This window comes from Passer montanus, unplaced genomic scaffold (assembly GCF_014805655.1).
Source record: "Passer montanus isolate IOZ18808 unplaced genomic scaffold, ASM1480565v1 scaffold11, whole genome shotgun sequence".
Lineage (NCBI taxonomy): Eukaryota > Metazoa > Chordata > Aves > Passeriformes > Passeridae > Passer > Passer montanus.
Genome location: NW_024357613.1, coordinates 3,112,744 through 3,134,740, shown reverse-complemented (window position 1 = coordinate 3,134,740; position 21,997 = coordinate 3,112,744). Strand labels below are relative to the sequence as shown.

At 39.5% G+C, this 21,997-nt stretch overlaps 1 protein-coding gene across 4 annotated transcripts in view; it reads right to left on the bottom strand.

Annotated features, from left to right (window-relative positions):
• Positions 1 to 21,748, bottom strand: part of PDSS2 (decaprenyl diphosphate synthase subunit 2) — a 112,616-nt gene extending 90,868 nt beyond the window's left edge. For 2 of the 4 annotated variants that reach the window (XR_005629613.1, XM_039727247.1), the window contains exon 1: positions 21,297 to 21,746. Coding sequence is in view for 3 of the 4 variants with exons in the window: in XM_039727247.1 (XP_039583181.1) it covers positions 21,297 to 21,523 (227 nt within the window). In the remaining variant the exon portion in view is untranslated. Of the gene's footprint in view, positions 1 to 21,296 lie in introns of all 4 variants that reach the window. The other 2 variants (XM_039727252.1, XM_039727258.1) reach the window with 2 other exon arrangements.
• Positions 21,749 to 21,997: the final 249 nt, after the last annotated feature.

Genomic DNA, 21,997 nt, shown 5'->3' with positions numbered 1-21,997 from the left:
AATGTGAAGAATGACAAAGTGCCCAATGGCAACATTCCTGTAATTTGTCCATTTAGCATCAGCACCATTTCTACACGTCTTTGTTTTGTGATAATGCTGGAGCTGCATCAGAAGTTCACTTCCACATTTTAATATAGATGTTTTATTCTATATTAAAAAAGTGCAAAATAAAAACACATAGCATTCCTTGGAGAACTCAAAGCCAGAAGTCTACTACTTTGATACACATTATGTACAAAGACTGCACGTACAATACAGCTAGAATTTCTATTTGTTTACTTTCCTCAGTGGCTTGTAGGAGCAGTAATTCACTTCAGGGCTTAATTTTTAGTCTGGTCCAAGCAAAAGAACTGATGCAGAACTGCAAAATTCTTTGAATTATGAAACATAATACTAAGGTTAATCAGGCCAGAGAAGCATACTTTTTCACATGCATATGCACATGTAGTTCTATTAAAGCTTTTTTCTTTCCTCTAAACAAGCAAAAGCTTACTTCAGAAGAAAGTCCTTAGAAGAAGAGAAAGGCCTTTCCTGGTTCTGCGACAGTGCTTCTGTCTGACTTTCATCGTCAGAACAGCCTCAAGACCAAAGATACACTTTCAGTGCTGAAACCATTTTACTGACCCAGCTTCGGTTATGGAAGTCTTAGCATCTCTTCTGTGGTGGTGCACGTATCTGGGGAAAAATCTCTTTTTTTAAGAGAAAGATTAAGAGAATCCCTCAATTTAAGTTCTACAAGATCAACCTGGATGCCTCACTTATGTCGGATTTCAACTTCTGTAGCAGCAAAGTCTTCAAATGGACCTCTGGTATTTCCATCCCACATCCACTTCCCTAGACTGATCCAAAATGATCCACTCGTACAAATGAAGTGACTACTGAACTTAAGATTCAGTAGGGATGCCTGCAGACCTCAAACTCTGTCAGCATGCATCATTCATCTCCCTCCTGCGTAGCTCCTCAAAAGGCAGCCATTGAGCTTACACAGCACAGGATGCCACAGGTGGTGCTTTCTGAAGCATTCATTCCCTATGCTCATTAGAAAGGCTGTCCACAGCAACAAGCTTTGATACAGACATTGAGATAGTAAAAACTAATTCCTCACAGACACAAACACACAGGCTTTTGTTTCCAAGCCCGTGATACTCCAAAAATCTACATGATTAATCTTTCATGTACAGCAGATATTTACCAAAAAAGTGCCAGTGAAGGCTTACGAAGTCCTTAGGCCCAAAGGGACCTACCTCTCTGGTGAGACCCGGCCTGGGGAACCTTCTGCTATGGACAACTCACCCCAAAGAGCTCCAGTATGCAAGAAAGCACGGCAAGCAGCCACAGCTTTCCCTCTGCAGCTTCCTGCAGCCTTTTACATGCTGAAATCCAAAAGGCAAGCACTCTGAAGATTAAGAACAGACACCTTAGCTTGGTGTGTTGCAGAAAGTCAACAAAGAAAGAAAGATCAGATTCAACTTGTGGCAGCCAGTGCTGCCGACATGACACACAACAAGACCCTACACCAGCTGGTGCTCCAGAGGAACTGCAGGCTTTGTGCCCAGGAGTATCACATTACAATAGTCAGGAGAAAAGTGATGAATAGATAAATAATTGAGGTCAGGTCAGCCTCTGACAAGGGAGAGTTTTCTGTCAGAGAGAGGCAAGAGAAAACACTCTTTTGTGAATGCTAAGCTCTTGTAGAGCAGATGGGGATGCTCCCGACAAAGCCACATGCCAAACACATGGCAACTTTGTAGTGCTTAACAATTTTCCAGATACCATCACCATTATCACCTCCATGTTACCCACATTTGGCTTCAGTTTACACTCCCTCTTTCCCAAAACCACAAGTTTGATTCTTCTTGATTGTAATTTATATCCTACCCTTTCAGGTATACATCATTTGCCTACTGCCAACACACACATCTACAGTCAGTTTGCCTACGGGTCTGTAGAGAAAAGAATTCCCCAATACCAGAGACCTAGCAGGGGAGCTGAGATTTACATCTTTATTTCTGGTATGCACCTTTACACAAATGCCGATGGAAGGAATACCAGGAAAATATTTAGGGTCTAGCACTTCTCTCTGAATAGACAACTTTCAAAAAGGAATCAAGGCCAAAGAGCCAGTCATCCAAAAAATGATTCCTAATGGATGTGTGTTTTTACATGACATTTCTCTCAAGTGCAAAGAAAGAAAGCCTGGTTAAGCCACCTGCTACTGCAGAAGCAGAAAACCAAATGTGTGGAGAAACCTCATGACACAGTGTATTCCACCAAACCTATGCTGCTCACAAGCTGAAAACGAATTGACACATACATTGTTGCATAACTCAGCATGACAAAGAAATTGTGTTTCTTCAGGTTTTGTTGAAGGTGACTCTTTTCTTACAAAACGCTACAAACTGTCACTCAAATTTCTATTCCTCTGCTCTCTCTGCCTGTTCCAATAGTAATCCTGCAGATGGCACTAAGGACTAAGAAATTTCTTTCATATTTTTCTTGTCGGAGGTCTTTTATTCTATATTCATTTCATGTTCATTGAATTGTACCATAGAGCTCATTTTTTAAGCATCTTGATTACTTCAAATAAATAAAAGTTACCATTCTCTTACTGTACCTTTAAGAACACTTAAGAAATTTCTAAAAAAGCCCCTTTATTCACCAAATATTAGGCATCTGTGATAGATAGGATAAAAATAAAATAATGGATGGATAACTGTTGCCATCTTATTGCAAAGGTTTCATACCTTCTCAGGGATATCTCATGGGCAGCTCCTCACAGCACTGACTCCTCCTGCTCTGCACAGCCAACAAACTCCATCTTATGGCTCAACCTGCTCTTTTATAGTACCCCTCCTAATTGGATCCAGCTGTGGATCATTAAGGGCAGGCTTGTTCTTAATGCTTGGTAATTAGCACAGCTGTAACTCCTTAGGGGCCAGATTACCTTCACCACTATCTCTATTCTCCTACATTTTATCTATCCACAATTCCCCCTTTTTCTATTAATTACAAAGTTTTTGATTCATTGCCCAAACTTACATTACATAATCAGAAACCTTTATATTTATATCTCTAGAATATTGACAATATCCACAGCTGTACAACTTTAGAAGGTAACTCACAAGAATAAGTTAAAGGCTACATATAAAGATAGCAACACATCAACAGCCACATAACTTTATCAACAGCCATGATCCAGCATCTATCGAGTGTACCTACGCTTATGGAATATAAACTTCTACACTTATGCCTAACCAAAGATTCATAGTTGCAATTCACAAACAAAATGCACATGTTTCATCAGCAAACAAATACACTATAATAAATAATAGAGTTACTCTTTCCCCAGGACCCACTGCTGTTTTAATAATTCTCTTCTTCCTTCTACAGATTTTGTTGTATTAGTTGATCATTCCAAGCCTCTCTTGTCTTGCTCTGTTTTCCATTCTTTTAAAGTCTTCTAAAGTGATTTCCAGGTGGCAGCCCAATCTGCAGCTGCCTTGCCCCCTTTTTGACACCACGGATAACACCAGTAATTTAAGTAAAATGCCATTTAACAGAGGAAACAAAGCCTATTATTGACACATAAGACTGAATGACAAATAAACTCGCATAGCAGACAGAAATGTGACTTCAAACTGATGATGATGTACTGTTGCTCCTTTGAGACACCCAGAAGAGAAATTAATTCAAATTTCATCTTTCATGCTTTCTATGAAGCTATTCCTATAAAACTTAAAATTCACTGTTCCCATAATCATCTGTGGCTCGATTATCTCACAGGATGCAGCAGACTCATCTGAATTGGAAAGATACTTTTCTTCTTGCTCAGTGCACCTTTTTTAGCTAGACAGATGGTACAGCAGTTTCAGAGCAGAAAGTTAAGTATCTGACAAACAGCTGGAAGATTTTAAGCATCCCACTTACCCTGCCTGGGAGGGCAGCCATTCTCATCTCCATTTATCTGAGATTCTTCAGACAAGGTATTTAAAAAAGAGCATTGAAATGCATTCAGTTCCTAAGGCAAATTAAATTTCAGAAAACATACAGAGGTGACTGAGCATGACCTCAGCTATCCTAAAAAGAAAATAGATCTGTAATCTTCTCTTTTTATGGCCAAGATAAAACCAGTTGCTAAAATATTCAAGGCATACTTGACACCTATTCACCTCACAAGGTTAGAAGGCCTGTGAACAGACACATCCTTTCCTACACTGATCTCTACATTAACATGAAATGATCACGAAATAGAGAAGGAATCCTCCTGCCAGATGCCAACAGTTGAGCTCCCCTACTCAATCACTGAGTGAGAGGTAAACAGAGAACATCTAGATAGAAACCTGAGCTCATTATTTAGAAGTTCTCTCCATTCACTGCTTGCAGAACTACATCATGTCACTGAGTGAGAGGTAAACAGAGAACATCTAGATAGAAACCTGAGCCCATTCACTGCTTGCAGAACTACATCATAAACGAAACCAATGTGTAGTAACAGCAAAGGACAACTACAATATGCAAGGCTATCCACCCATATTTTGGAATCAAGGAGAGAAGGAGAGAACTGTTTAAGCTTTTTTCATTTCAGCTAAAAGAGAAACCAGCAGACAGGTGGAGGAACCTCAGGTGGTGCTGCAGAGTTCAGAAGCTCAGCTGCTACTTCAGATGCAGAGACAAGAGTGTCCTTACAAACTGCCAGCACAAAGGAAAGTAGTCACTTCTCCACTTCTCCAGAACATGGCAGGAACCTAAGGAAGGCTACGGAATCTAAATATCATGCACTGAGAGTGCATAATAAGCCATCTCCATCAGTGAACTAGATCAAACAGCAAACACACCCAAAATGAAGAAAACACCTGTTTTTTGCCTTCTCCTGTTTTAGGGAGTTACAGTAGTTCACAGAAAGGTCAGATGAACATCATACGTAGCCAAAGCACAGGAGGGACAGGCAAGAGCAGGGAAGAAAAGAGCATCCCCTCTTCCCTCCAGCAGCAATGGCCAGCAAACCAACCCAGCTGCTTTGAAACCACAATGCAAGACCTCTCTGGCCAGCTCTGCTTCTTGCACTCAACACAATGAGCCTTAAGCCTCTTGCTGAAACAATCCTACTGTATCTCTTAACAGCCAAGCAAAACAAAAAGATCTATGGCTTGCTTTCTACGCAGTATATCCAGAAAGATTTTCAGTTAATAAAACTGTTTATCTACAAGTTTCTCCTGAATCATTAAAAAACACACTCACAAAAGTGAGCTTGTTAATCATGTTGTTGTAGATGGAGATTTTTTTTCTGCTTTAAATTTTATCTTCCAAAAAGAGGCAATTAATAATACAGCAATAATAAATACATCTTATGTATCACTCCTATACAGAACAATTAGGATTGATACTAAAATGAGAAAATAAAATTTGGTTTTTTTCTGAACTCTAATGTCTACATGGGTCATTGATAGACACAATGGCCTGACAGAAACAACATTTTCCATAATAATCCTCCATTTCAGTACAGCTTTCATTTGTTGTTCACAAAAATCACATTTCTTTGTGTTTTTCTTGCTCTCTCCCATTTCTCCTCTTCCACAGAGTTCTTTTGAACTAGAAGATTGATAAGCAAGAATGTAATAACTAAGGCAAAAAAATAAAAAGGAATAAAACTAATCAGAGCCCACTATAACCAAGAACTTCTCTTGCCAAAGGAAAAGCTTTGCAAAAGTTTTAAGTGAAAGAATTGTTACAAGAGCCAATAAAATATTTCAGATGAAGAACTAAATCCCTCAGCAAATCATGAGTCTAAAATTGAAATCAATTCACTATAAAATAGAAAGCTAATGCATTAAATATTTTTAAGTCCCGACCAACTAGGAAAGACTTCCAATTCTTACATATAAGTGTATATTCAGCATGCTAATGTTTGGTCATTTACATATTCAGACACTACTAGGACTTCTGTATTTTTAATTAAAAAGGTTCTTCTTCCCTATAGGTCTTCTAGCATATTACTCATGCTCCTTTTGAATTAAAAAAGTTACATGGCATTCCTTTATGTATCATATGTTCTCTGAAGAGCAGTATGAAAACCACTAAGTATTTCCAGCTTTACTTGACAGGTACATGCTGATGCTGAAGAAAGGCTGTCAGACTGTGCATGCACAATTCAGACATGCACTGCAAGACAAATGAAGTTCATGAACCACTGTCCATAAGGGGAGCTGCTTGTCCACTGAACTACATCTTTCTGTTGTTTTCAATTTAAAGTTATGAAAAGAGCATGTATGGTTCTTAGCTCTCAAAAGCACTACACAGCCAAAAAACCTCTTGGAACCACCGGAACGCTCTGGACGCAAACTGGAATTGTTTCATGTGTCTTTAACAACCTCACTGTGATGAGCCCTCAGTGTGCACACACTCCACCCTGACTCCTCTTCAATCTGCCTTCTGTAACACACTCTTCCTTTTCCTTCTGAAATCGGTGGGTTTCTCAGCCTCCTTGACTCCTTCCTCCCTCATTAACTGTTTCTCTAATAATTTAGTGGTAACAGTCCAATTCCCCACTCGCTAGAAAATCTGTCAGGAGGCTTTTCCTTTGCTTGAAAATCTACTTTGCCCCTGGCTTGGTACATTTCATCCAAGCTGCCTGGTGCTCTTTTTGCCATTATCAAGCAATGAACTGAATCAACTTTTGCCAAAACTGAGCATCAAACTTCTTTCCCAGGAGACCTTATGCTTTTTTTCTTACTCTCTGTAATATATTTCAGCTGTTAATTGCAATGAACTGAATCAACTTTTGCCAAAACTGAGCATCAAACTTCTTTCCCAGGAGACCTTATGTTTTTTTTTCTTACTCTCTATAATATATTTCAGCTGTTAATTGAAAGCAATATAATTAGTAGCAAAATAGATAACAGACACCTAAAAAAAAGCCAAAACAAAAAAACCCCAACCAAACAAAAATAAAACCAAGCACCTTTTCAACACTTTCCTCAGTAAACAGAAGTCTGCATCTAATGCAGTCAGACTATTTGCCTCAGGCAAGCAAGACCTCTGCATGGTATGTCATCATTATTTTGTGCTTTAAAAACCATCAGTGGGCATGCTTCCTTAAAATAGCATAGAATATTGTTACCTGGAGATTACCTCCTGCCTCAGTCTGAAAATGTGTTAGGACCACTTGTGCATGAAGCAAAAAAAAAAAAAAAAAAATCAGGTTGGATGCAACTTTTTTCACCTATAACACTATACATATGAAATAAACAAATACTTTTTATTTTCTTTTTTCATAGGATGACAATAAAAAGTTCCCATTTACTTAGCATTGACTTTGAACATCTCTATAAATAATGTTTCCAGTATTTTACATCTCAAAAAACTGCATTTCTATTAAGGACCTAGTAATATTGAGTTTGTAACAGCCAAAACAATTTTATATCATTTGCAGTGAAAAGATTAAGCATTTTCCAAGTTAACTTCTAGTAGTGTTTGAACTAGAAGAGGAATTCACAATAGCAGATAGTAAAAATGTAAAAAAATAAAATCACCAAAACATCACAACAAAACTGAAGTTTATCAGTTGTACAACATCATGGTTAAGTTGCAATCCCATGCAATTACCCACATTTAAGTTTTTCATGAGCTTTTCAGTTAATATTTCAGCTCTTGCACCCTGGCAAGCAGAGGCTCCAGGCTAGGGCACTGACTATTTTTGCCTTCCCAGGCGGATTTCCACAACACAAGGGCTGGGAAGCAGAACATGAACACGGGTTCTGATCTCAAGGCACCTGGGGCACTATGCTCCTGCCATGTTCTGAGTCCATACCCCTGCGTGGTGCTGTGCACATCAAATTGCCACAATTTGCCCAGGACACAACAGCCACACAGACAGAATGAAGAACCCAGCCTGGGCCTCTCCTGTGAGCAGTCAGCACTTGAACCACTGAATGCTGGCAGAGCACACCAAGTTCAACAACTGAACTCATCTAACTTAGCATCCCACTTTCAAAAGATACAAAAAATTAAAATATATAATAAAAATTTAATTACAGGATAATTTTGCCCTCTCCCATTGGCTGCAGGCATTGAAATCTGGTATTCTGGAAGATTATTAGAAAACTGAAAATACTTGCATATTAAAAAAAGTATGAAAATGGGGATTTTAAAGGAGACTCTTTTAGTGATATCTCTCCCATATGATACTGTAAGAATGTTCTTACAAAAAAGTCTTTGCTAGAGGCAATTTCTCCTCCCTCTTGCTCTTCAAGTAGCCTCCCAAAAATTCTTTCAAGTAATTAACACAATTATAGGCACAATGATGAAAGCTAACTTAAAAAAAAAAAGAAAAGGGAAAAAAAAGTTTAATGGCTGAACTCTTTACCCTACTTTATTTTGTGAATGTATCTTTTATTGTAACTTAAGACACTACAAAATAAATTGCAGCTTGGCTACAATAGTCACACATGGGAAAACACAATTTAGGTTTGTTACTCTCTCTTTTCTTCATAAATCAGTCCGGGTCTCAGTTTAAACACATGCCAAATATGACCTAAATGTATCACATCTTCAACAAGTAATCATACACGAGAAGAGGAAAATAAGCATTGGTTCAATCCTCGCAGCCCACAAGCCAACGATTAGGTTACCTTCTTGTAATTGTATCTAGTTATATACATACATGAGAAACAGTTTAAGCAAAGGGAATACATGCCGAGATCAGGATATGAAATTAACACCAATAAACCTGGCTCTGTATTTTGCACATTTTCTACAAAATTTCATACATCCAGTTACCAGTTATCAGTGCCTCGTTTGGTTTTACATTAAATTTCTGTGGTTCTCAACAGCTTCAGAAAACAATGTATTTCAATGGGTCCTAATCTTTCTCTTCCACAGCAGACAGGAAAATATGTTTCTGGTGATATCTTCTAACTGTCCAAGCTGATCCCTGAAATGCTGGACACAAACCAGAAATCAAGAGCAAAATAGCAGACTTGTTCAATGGAGCAGGATAAAACAGCCTATTAGAGAATTATGCAGCAAATATTATCCCTCTCCACTGCTAACATAGTAAAAGCTCCTAAGGGAACAGCTTAACTCACCTGTAACTTAATTTAAAATTTAAAGATTTAAAGCCTAAAGTAATTAATTAAAATAATTTAGATCTCTTGTGAAAGAATAATTCATCATTCACAGGGGAAGAATTAAAAATTCTTCACATCAACAAAAGATGACGTTTTTGAGGTAATCTAATGCAAAATTCAATTTTAAAATAAAATTACATCAGGTATGGAAACTCAATAGGCTACCCACGCCATAACAAGCCTGCAGGCTTCTGCCTTTTGTGTCCCAGCAGCAAAAATAAATATTCAGCATTCTGTGAATTCATAAAAATCCTAAAAGGGAAATGTAAAGCTAAAAGAGATCTAGCTCACTCTTTCTTTAACACTGTCTAGAGCTAGACTAGCTCTGAAATGTTTCTTTAGCACACAAATGAGGAAAGGGGTTTCCATTCTTGATATAGAAGTGTAAAAAACATCTCCAAATTACTCATAATAAGGCTAAGACTCAGCATGTATAAGGTCTCATTATCTCCTGTCTTTAACAATACATGTTGGAAATTATGAAACAGATAAAACTCGCACAACACCACCCTTCAAAGTGGAGGTTTTTTTGTTGGTTGGGATTTTTTAAACCACACAACTACACTCTCCCAGATATTAGCAACATCTGCGCAGGTTTCACATTTACATTACATTCCACAGCATGGCAACATTAATTTTATGTAGATTTAAAGTACTAATTTGTGTTCAAACTTCTTCAATGTATTTTCTTGTTTCTCTAATGCTTATATTTATAAGAAGGGCTTATATTTGTTTGTCTCCAGATGGAACACATGGGGAACAAATCTTGAAAGCAAAGACACTATACAACATCAGAGACTTTTGCTTTTGAATGCCTTTGGAAAAAAAAGAAGACTGAAAATTGTTTCATGAGGATTAGTGACAGCAGTTGGTAAGCATTTCAGTTATTCATGGGCTTAAACAGATTTCCTACACAATGTCAGGACAATGGTTCTTCCTCTCAGTAACACTCACCGTTATGGCTCCTTGTCCACCACTCCTTTTACAATAGCCATGAAAACCAGGACAAAGGCTTAAATGGCAGATTTCCTAAGGCAAGACAGTGTGTACATGATTCCCAAACTGCTCAGTAAGACTTGTTTACCCAGAGCTCCATCACGTGAGAACATGAAAACAGCTTTCAATATTTAATACCTACAAGCACACCAAGGTAATCTGAAGCTCTGGTAGCACCCAAGGACAATATATTAATCCAGACTTGATATTTCTAGGAAGTAAATAATCTAGCAATTGTAACAGAAGAAGGAAAGAGAAGGTAACAATTATTGCCATGAAGATACCTCAACCCCCAGTTGCAATGCATGTTTGCATCTTAGCAGCTATCTGAAAAAGTTTTTTCCTAAATTAACTATTAGGAAGATGGAAAGAACACTGGGGATTGAGGATGAGACCTGTGAAAATTAGAAATCAAAGCCTTCAAATGAAAACATATTTAAAGGAGCTACCCACAGAACACCTGTGCAGGCAGAGCAAAACAGCCCATCCCATTTCTGCGTCCACACTTTGAATCCAACACAGAGCTCTGCTGCATTCACAGTTATGGATGTACACTGTGATTGTGAGCTGCTTCCTTAAGAGAATAAGCCCGGCTCAGCCCCAAGGAGCAGCTCCTCCAGGCTTGGATCACCATGCACACAGCATGGAAGTGGAGGGATGAGGGATGCACATACTCCCACTGCAAATCTCGATGTTGCTCTGGGAAGCATCGGAACATTGTTGCAGGATGGCATCCACCAACAGTGCTATGTTTGCATTAATTAGGAAAAAAACCCCAATCTCTTGAAGTTTCATTCATGATTTTCAGCTACTAAAATTTTATAATTCCCTGACAAGCCCTGGTACAAGACTCAGAGAGGTTCAAGGGAACCCTTAAAGTCTAAGAAGAAGAAAAGCAATCAAAAAGGTGAATTTTCAGTAGGTATCTTACTTGAAAATAATTTCAAACCACAAAAAATTAACTTCAGCCCTCTCAAACTGTCACAGGAATGAGGATGACAAAAAAAAGAAAGTATAACCTCTCACATCCCCTCAAACAAAAACTGTGTTAGGACATGTCCAGCCCTGTTCCCCCACAAAAACCCACAGACAGAAATGTGATTCCAAGTGATTAACAAACAAACAAATAAGGCCATGTTTCTGTTGCTATAACATAACACACAGTACTTTTTTTTTTCTCTGATGTAATTCTTATAACATTATTTTGGAATCTGACTATTTTAAACTTGGTTGCTACGACACGTTATAGTCATTACATGGATTCATTTCCTACTTTCCAACTGGCAAGAGTACTTGTTTCAGTTTTATGAAGTTATATCATGGACAAAAGACACATAAAATATACTGTAAATTCTAATAGTAGAAACGCCTTTAATACCTTCCATTCCTTGAATAAATGCGAATTGGAAGGAGGGCTTCTCCCCACAATTACTCTAAAGGTCCCCATGCTTCCAGCTTTCTCAGGTTTTCTGAGCCTTATTTCTGAAAATGGTCTTTTCACTTTATTACTCCTACTGAGAGACATCTGATTTCTTGCAGAGCCTGTCAATGACTCCCATACTATCTAAACTTACAAATAACTAGAAAGTGACAAATTCTTCCAGTGGACAATAAAACATGGAATACAAATCCTCTCTGGTATTTCTGGTTTTAACAACTGGGGATGAAGAACAGATGATGAATTGGCCCATTAATGCTTCAGCATCACTTCCATGAGGCAACTATGAGGTTTGGGGAAGACTCGTTTTTCCTGTAGATTAATACTGAATTACTGAAATACAGTCATACCAGACAGATCACATTCAGAAGCCAACTTCTAAAAGAAAACCAAATAGGAACTTCATAATGTAGCACTAAAATCACCAAAATCCTTTTAAAATATGCACGCAATATACCTTCATCTTCACAAACCACATTAAATAGAAAACATTTGGGAATCAGAGACTGGAAGGTCACTGGGGTAAAAACTGTACTCTTTTATAACAAGCATGAGCATAAGATGCACTGATGTATCAAAATAACCTTTAGTTTCTAGCTTATGAAAATATATGAATTTCCATAATAGAAAAACACAGTGGCTCTGTCATATTGAATCTTCAATCTCAACACTAATTTAACAGGAAAACAATGGGTCTTTACAAAAAACCCCACCCACTAACAAACGTATGCTAGAACAGTCATTTTTCAAATGTGCAAAAGAGGCAATTTTTCCACTTGTGGCTTTGCTTGTGTCTTTGGCCTAACAATTTCCATTCAGCTCTTAACAAGTTGAACTTTCTGTTAAATCTGATTAAAAGCAGTCTTACCAAATCAAATAATTATGGTGCTTCTACTAGTGGCTAATCATTCATATGACAACCAGCCACAAAGAGTGTTGGCACAGACCATTTACCCTCAAATTGCCCTAATCTGGACTATGCATTTGCAGGATGGGTCTACAGAAGCACAGCCTGCTACAAATCCAGTCCTACTTTATGCCTGAAACACAGAATCTTTATTTCTATACTTTTTTTTTTTCAAGGTGCAAGAGGTAATCTATTTCCACGAGCAATGACAACATATAGATGTATCAACCCTTTGATTATGATTATTTCATGGTGAGTGCTGAACAGGCAGTTAATGAAAACGAGCTGTCATACAATTAACTTTGCACCATGAGTGTGAAGATCTAGAAAAGAAATAATGGGAGCCATTAGGGAGAATGATATTTTTCTTTAAAGAGTACAGATTGAATAAAACTAATTAATTGTACATGTTTAGTGGCAGCTATCAAGTCAATCAGTTCACACTTACAGGATCATTTAACCAACGAATAATCAAAAATAATCTACACTTAATCTTGAAGAAATCTACTTCTAAAGGAAGTACTTTTCGAAACAATTGGAGATTGTTTCAAAAACCCTCCAGCCTTAATAGAGGGTTTGCCTGTTCATATTTTTAACTAGAAAAATAAACCTGAATCAGCAGTGCCATGGTATATGACTTCCTTCTCTAGCTGGCAAAAAGGAGGGGAATGAAAAAAACTAGATGTAACAAAGTATAAACTTTCATTTTATTAAGAAACGGAGGATTACCTTCAGGACTTTCTTTGTTTTTCCCCAAAATGGAAGAGCTGCCATATAATAGAACCAACTAGTGCTATTTTGAAGAAAGAAATTGGGGGAATAAGAAAGGAAATGAAACAACCATCACTTCTAATTTATGTGGAAAAGAAATGAGAAAGATGAATGCAAAAGCTGGAGCTCCTGATGTTTCTTTAGGAATAGCTGAGGATTAAAGAAAAGATGACTATGGCACACCTGAAGAACCACCAGCAGCTGGAAAGGTCCTAGAGTTTCTCATTTAAATTAAGTATTGAGGCAAATTTCTAAGCCTCATCTATCATTATAAGTAAAATCCAGGTAGTTCACAGCATGTGTTTGAGAAAAGCTCACATATATAATGAGTCTCAACAGTTTTCCTACATGATCAGTTTTTCTTTCCTTAAATGTAATTCTTTCATTCAGCAACAGAGAAAAAAAAAATCAAGCTAAAGTGATTGTCAATGTCTGACAACTGACAGGGACAATTCAAGGACAGCAAAGCAGCTGATACAAATTTTAAACTTATTTTTTGTAATAGATCTGATTTTTAAATTCACAGTGTTCCTTTATAGTCTATTAGGTTTGTCTCTAGCAGGAGTTCCTTCAGGGCAAGCAATGCAGACAGTCTGCCTACCCTGAGGGAAACTAAGACACTCAGATGTGGGGTAAAGGAAAGATATTAATAATTTAAGACAGTGGTCTGCAACCCCTAGGACAAAGCAATGGTGTAAGTATGGAAACATCTAACTCCCAAGCTCACATTTGTCCTCCCCGAACTTGTATTTTCCTCAACAGATTTACAGAGTGCTGCAGAGGACGCAGTGTCACCCATGTTTTCTGGAGGAGCTCTGAAAATGCTCATGGTTAATGGTAACTCCTTCCACTGCCAGGACCTCCAAAGCAAGGAGAGAAGTCAACCAGGAGGCTGCAGCAACAAAAGAGGCAGCACAGAAGGGAAGAACACTATTTGTAAGCTACAAAACACAGACCTCAGAGAGAGAGAAAGCCCTGGGTAAAGGACTTTTTCCACTATTCCTGTAAGGTAAAGAGGTTAACTTAACATTGCCAAATAGAAGATTCACTGAGTGGAAACCACTTCCAGTAACCCAAATATTAATTTTGATTATTCTTTGACATGGGTTCTCATTTTCATTTTATAGAAAGGCATATTTGGCAACTCTCTTCAGTGTTACAGAAGGAATTATTTTGAAACTATTTCCACTTATTTAGTACTCTTTTCCTGCATTGAACAAACATTGACCTAACAGTCATTTCACTAGTACATTAAACTTGGTATTCAATACTCACATGCATTATAAATCAATTGTATTTGAAAGCAGGAAAGAACAGATGTGAACTTTAAGAACTACCTTCATTGTAGGCTACTGCGTGCCCAAAGAGAAGCAAAGTGTTCTCTAGGTGTGCCACACTACGTCTTTTCAAGGCTGACTGGCATTTGGATCTGGGCATTATACATTCAGTTTCTCTGTCACATGCTTGAGAACACAAGCTTAAGAACTCCGACAGTCTTTCATTTAAGCAGACCAAGTTGTACTGAAAGTTCTACTGAAACCTTCAGACTCCCTATGCAAAATACCAGAAATTATCAATATCACAACAGCATATTAGTTTTCACTGTAAATAATTCCATCAGAAAATCCCAAACAGAATCACCACCTACTTTGAGTACACTTTGTTTACAAAGACCACTCTACATGGTGAAATAATATGTTCTTCATAAGCACAGAAATCTGGAATCAACATAGATATTTAAATGAGAATCTCTGCAAAAAACCCACAATTATTCAAGTGCACAAGAATTTAATTAGCAGCCTCGCTTTTGCACCTTCATACTGCAGATTTCCTACTCAATCCTACTTTGCTTATGGTGGCAAAATATTCATCAAAACTAAGTGCTGAAACATACAATTAAACATCCTTTACATAATTTTTTCTACACAAATACTGTGAATGAATGAGAAGCCAAGAACTCAGCACCACTACAGCTGAAAACCCATGATCCTGACAATGGCTACCTTGACTTCTTGAGCGAGGATTTCCAATGCAATGTGTGTGTGTGGATAGAGAGAAAGGTAGATAGATAGATAAGACAGACAGACAGGCAGGCACACATGACTGGCTAGTATGTTTTACCTTCCAGACTGAGATTATCACTGTCAAACCCAACAAAGTGTAATGTTTAAAAGAAAAAAAACGAAAGTTAAGATCCCTTAAACATGAACTGTGAACCTGAAGCCTGAATGTACAAATATTGATGCAACTCTTATCTACTGACAGCTCTTCGAAAGAACAGCAATATCTGATGGATATGAGCATCTAAGTAGATGAGTGTAATATTTATTGTTGGTGGAGAAAACTATTAAAAATCATACACTAGTGAAAGTAATGCAGGATGAGAAATGAAACACAACATTTGGGAGAGAGAACAAACAGCACATATATTCTACCTGATTACAGCATAAAGGAAGAGTGGGACCTGCAAAAATGGATTCTCTCTTCCTCTTAAATGTACAAGACAGTATTAAGTGGTGGCTGACTCAGAACCAAAGTGAAGGCCTCAGGGACAAAGAATAATATGGAAGTAATCATAAGGAAAATTTCAGTCCATACATGAACGTGCAGTGGTTTAATTTATTTCATGTCTTTTTACCTTCCAAAGTTAACTTTACCACATTAGCTCTTTGTGAGTTCGTTCAGCCAAAATACACAACAAACTGGTTTGGGTGTCTAAGAAAGGTTTACTTGATGGGGAGTATGGTAGCAGAAAACCTTAGGGAGTACCAGCATTTCAAAGTTATGTAACATGAGGAAGGTTTTTGAAGTCTATCACAACTGACTGTTATGATTATCATAAAACCTAACTTAGCTAAGAGGGGCCAGCATTCCTTGAAAGACAAACATTTCTTGATGGGGTGAGTCAAACCAAGAAGTTAACTCTGGTGCTTCAATCAACTGGAGCTCTCCTGAAAAAACCTCCGTTTCCATCAGCTGTACACAATGCTTTGGGAAATAGTCTTCCAGGACAAACCCAGACTTACTATAACCAGTATATTTTGCAAATAGTATCAAACATATCAAGCAGGAAAAATATTTCCGCATTTCTAACATCACCACTAATTCTTTCTGCAGAAGTGTCCTGAATGCCAGCTGCGGTGGTCAGTGCTTCCAGGAAGTCAGACACGTTTCTGCAGTGAACACAGGAAACGACGCTGCTGCCACATCATAGCCAACTTCACAGGCATTCTGACCAAAAATCACATCTCTCTACTGCAAAAATATCTTTTACAAAGTGTTACAGCAGGCTGAAAATAGAATAAAATTCAGTGAAAACCAGTGTGTTTTAACTTCCAATCTAGCAAGTGCAGGAGAAGGACTTTATGGCCCTATGCCCGTAATAGATCAAGCAACTCAGTAAAACTTAAAAGATTGTAGTAGAAGCTCAACTTTGGCCAGACCTTTTGCTTATCACTTTGAGTGTCCAGCTGCCTGCTGTTTTCAGAGAAAGGTACCTCATTAGCCACCGTCAAGTAAATAGATGCTATCATTTTTCTGGCTCAGAAAATAAAAATTAATTAACATTAGAAACAAGTTGCTAAAAAGCTACTTATAGTCACTCACAGCATCTTCAATCATAAAAGAAGGACAATTTTAAGGTCACCATTCTGTTAAGGCAAAATGTGAATTGGCAATAACAATCCCATCAACAGCAGGCTGGGACAAATGCCTATGTCTACACTGAAATCGGTCACCTGCGTAGGAAGGCAGATGCATGCCACACCTGGAGTTACAAGATGTGTTACTGAACAGCTATCTCAAGCTGATAAAGAAACAGAACTATCAAGAAGCCAGTGTTATCAGACATCCTCAACAAAAAGCATGTCATCTTGAAAGTGCTCTGGATCACGTTCTTGGGCCTTAAAATGTCCAGAGATCTACACCAAGCAGGCTGCAACAGAACAAAACCTGGTCTAGCCAGTCTTTTTATTTCTGTAATAATCCAGGAAAACTGTAACCATGTCTACTTAAGCATTTATCACCAACAAACAATTCTGACAGAACTAAAATATAATCATTCCTCCCGCAGGCTAATGAGAGAATGGCTGGAGCTAAATGGTATCCCATAATAATTTTACGTGTATGAAGTGTTCCATTTCATTTAGCGATATTATAAAAGTGATGCATTGGCCATAACGTTTACTGTTTACAATCTGCAGCAAGCTATACCCTTCTCAAGGGAGATTAAGTAATCAAGAAAATGTTATTCACACTATGTATTTGAGAAAAATAGATCACTGTGCCAATTACAGACTCTTTCCTATACTAAGAAGGATGTATGCTAGCCCAGAAAGGAGACAGGAAAGAGAAAAGACAGGAGATCTGTTTGCTTCTCAAGTGAAAAGGAGGTCATACAATCATGCACTGAAAAAGGTTTGCTTTAGTCCAGCAAAGCCTGAAGAGGAAAAAACCAAGAACCACTACTTTTGAGTAGCTGCTGGAGACACTTCATTATAGCAAATCTTAAAGCTCTGAAAAACCATACAGTGACTCACAGGACTACAAACAGAAAGATCCAGAAGTAGTCAGAGTACTGTTTTGTTTCCAGAGTATCCATTAGAGGCAAATATTTTTTTCAATGATAGCATGTCTTTACAGCATTCTTTGTTAATATTGCTTATACACCATTTTCCACTGAAAGAACACAGTGATCGATACAGGCTGCAATGAATGAAGTGCAACATCTCCAGCAAACAGATGCTACATTATTCATTTCACAGATAAGTAAATGCAAGTATGAAAAATTAAGTGACTTGCTCTAGTCAGAGAGCCAAAAGCACAGCTGTGAATCTAATCCAGATACCCCAGCTTCCAATGATGCATTAACCACTAGACATTAGCCTTTCTAAAACGAAATGTAACCTTTTCCTCACATTTTGCCCTCCTTCTAACAAGTCTGGCAAAGCTAGTACAGGGGTTGTTCACGTGCTGACTTTTAAGAAACCAAAATCTTAGAAATAAACCAAAAATTATTAAAAAATAGGCTCAACTTTACCGTCTGGATTACAGAACTCCCAAATCCATCACTGTAGGGCTCAGTTACCTGTCTCCACCCTTCCAAGAGGAGGGTCAGCAATAGATCTCAGATTTAAAGCTGCTGGCCAGGCACAAGCTTGGTGGGAGGTATCAGGGTCACACATCATCCCAGAAGAACACCTGCTGCAGTCCAGATTCACAGCAGGCACTTACACCCAGGAGCTGCCAGTGCTGCATCCAAACAAGAGGAAGAAATGGATGGGATCATCAGGGAAACGTATACTGGCCCAACAGCTGCTCCTCCACATGTCCTGTCTCACATGCAGATACCTTTCAGCTGCCTTCTCCAAGGCTCTCAGCACAGGCATTGCATTGCAACAGCCTAGCGAGCTGCAAAGCTTGGCAAAATGTTAAAAACACTCATCAACACTCTGGTTGCACTAAAGGCTTTCTGTGTGGTGGCAATTACGTCCTATGCTGTCTCAGCTCAGAACTTATTCCATGCAGACAAGCATGGCTAGAGAACCCTCTGCTTTAAGAAACCCTTAATGGTCTCAGGAAGACTTCAAAAGCTGGCAAAGCCTTTAGGCAGGAAGAGAGGATAGGCACAAAACCACTGATGACAAAATTCCACCAGTCAATGGTGATTAAAGAAAATTGTTTAGACCTGACAGCAAGCAATCAATTTGATTGTCACCACTTATAACCTCAAAAATAAATGAGGAGAAACTTGAGAAACAGCACATGCAACTAATCAGTTTTACAGCACATATTTTTCAGTAGTTTCCACAAATACAAAAGTCTCCTTAAATGTTGGAGTACTTCTCAGATATATATAGCATTTATTCACTCAGAGTCTCAAAGATTAGAGTTCCAGAACATATCAATCACTTAAGTATTTTTTTTAAAAAATCACCAAATAAAATATTTTAGATACCCTTGCTTTAAAACATTTGTCTGAACACACAACAGGAAACCTTTATTACTTTTTAAGAATGAGGCAGATTTAAAAGTATTTAAAAAAAAATCCTAGTATTTAAAAATCATGACCTGTTTGCTAAATTGCTGTGATAAATCAGGGCACAGATCTCCGATTCAAAACTAAAATCACTCACATTTACATTGAAACATACAACACTTAAATTTCAGAAATAAATTATCAAGATAATTGAGAAAGCATACGGTCAAATTTCACCTTATTGCAACATCACACCATAAAACAAGGTGAGCAAGGTACAATTTGTGCATTACTGTGGGTGTACTAAAACTTGTCAGCAGGATATTAACTCTTCTTACAACACAAAGGTCAAGGCCATTGGAAATCCACCTGCAACAAAGTCCTTGGAAATAGCAGTGAAACCAAGTAAGAAGATCCAAAGTAAGGGCATAGGGTTCCAGTTTTATGTGAGTAAATACTTTTTCTTTCCAGCGCAACACATGAGTTTAGTAGTGTACTCTGAAACATATATGAGTTTTAAAAATGAATGTGTTTAATCCTGCTGAGCCTGGGCATGACTATATATCCCTACTAGTGTTCCACAAGCCACAGGCTTACAGAATTAACCCTGAAGCAGCCCACTTAAAATAATAAAAAACCCCAACAAATCCTTACATCACAGCTCCACCACAAAATTTCCAACCATGCCCAAAACACTGCATTTAAATTTAATTCACAAACAAACCAGCAACTTTACCACAAATTGCACAGGCACTCTGAAGTCCCACTTTAGCACTGCAGGTCTCTGGGACACTTCTGTGACTTCAGTGCAAACTTAAAAGAGCCCAAAGCCATTGTTCTTCACTCCTTCTATTCCCTCCATTCCATCAACTGACCTTACAATGACAGAAGAGCATTTTCTTCTTATCCCTCCCCTTTATCACAAGCTTCAGTTATAAAAAGTTCAACAAAATCCCCTCCACCACTATTTTCTAACGTCATGTATTTTCCATTTTTATTAACAATTTCATTTGTTTCTTGCAGAAAAGTCTACTCAAGGCCAATGTCTAAACCCTCCTTCCTGAAAGTTAAGTTTCTCTAAAAAAACTGTTTGCCCCCTGTACACACTTTGTTCCCTTAAGACAACCAGATTTAGAGACAGAGAGCTTGAAAAACAAATCTTGTTTTTATATTATTACAGCACTGTGGATTTGCCAAGGACCACTAAAAAGCTACAATTTCCATTCCTAAAAAGAAAAGCTGAACATCCACTTTAAACAAATGCTCATTTTTGTCTTACACCTGTTAAAAAATACTGTGCATACTAAACTTGGATTCTATTAATGTTGCTATAGCTGCAGTTATAGCAAACACAGACCTACCAAACAAAAACCACCAAAAACCTCAAAACCAACAAAAATCACAACCAAAACACACAAATCCACAACCAAAAGTCTTCGGAAAATTGCACTTTTATTTTTTCCTTCATTTTGGTAAGCATGTGGAGTTTTATTGTATAAAAAACCCACTGCTAATCAGTTCTTGTTTTGCAATCAAAGAAAACCCTGCTCAACAATCCCAATTTCTGTTTATTGGCATGAATGCAAGACTTCCATTAGTTTGCCTTAAGAATGAAAGAGTAGATACACAGCTTAGCAGCCCTAAAACTCTCAACAACACACAAAAACTCGCAGCTCCCAGCTGGATATTCCAAGCCGCTTGGTAATAAAATACACAGTTCCGAGCAGGGTCATTCCGAGCTTTTGCACTGAGTAGTCGCTCTGCTTTTTTCCTTGCAATATACTTCTTAATTATAAGGGAATACAAAGCTGTTAGCGAGGTAACCGCACTTTCCAAGGGAGTTTTCTTTTTTTTTTAATTCCCCGCACGGGGGAAGCGCCGCACCTGGCGTCACAAGGAAGCAACTTCGGAATGACAGCGGACAACCGCAGGGAAAACCTGCCACGCCAAGGAAACGAGGATCCCGGAGCGGAGCAGCCTTGCCCTGGGGACACCCCTACACTCAGGGCACGAAGCGCAGAGCTCGCGGAGCTCCGCCAGCCGCCGCAGCCCGCCGTGCCCCGCGGTTCCAGCAGCGCTTACCGGGCGGTGTCGAGCAGCGGGTGCTTGGTGCCCACCAGCTTGCGGACCTGCATGGCGATGTTGCTGAGCTCGTCGCTCAGCAGGCACCGCAGGCTCATGAAGGACGTCGGGTAGCCCACGATCTTCTCGGCCTCCGACACCACCTGGCTCCAGGGCGGGCCGCCCGAGGACAGGCACCGCAGCCCGCCGCCGCCGCGGACCCCGCGCCGCACCAGGGCGCCCCACATGCCGCCTCCCCGGGGACGCTCCGCTCTCCCACTACGAGCTGCGGCGGGGCTGCACACGCCGAGCGGTCGCGGACGAGCCCCGCTGCCGGAGGAGCGCCGCGGCTGTGTCCCGGCCGGCCGTGCCCGTGCCCCGCGTTCCCCCCGGCGGCGGCGGCGGCCGGAGCGGGCTCATTGTGCCCTGGGGGCGGCCATCTTGGGCGTCGCAAACCGCGGCGCGCCGTAAAGCGAGGGCGGCGAGGCGGGCGCTGCGGTGCCCGCTGGCCTCCGCCCTCAGACAGCCCGGGCGAAGCGCCCTCGCTTCCCTTCCCCCCCGCTCTGTCCTTATCCCTGCCGGAGCCGTGGCGGAGGGTACCGCCGGAGGGGGAGCGCTCCCCGCGCCTGGTCCGGGCTCCCGGCTGGCCGGGAGCGCCCCACAGAGCGGGATGTGCTCTGCCTGCGCCCGGGGTGCTGCAGGGACCAGCGGGGCAGAGAGGT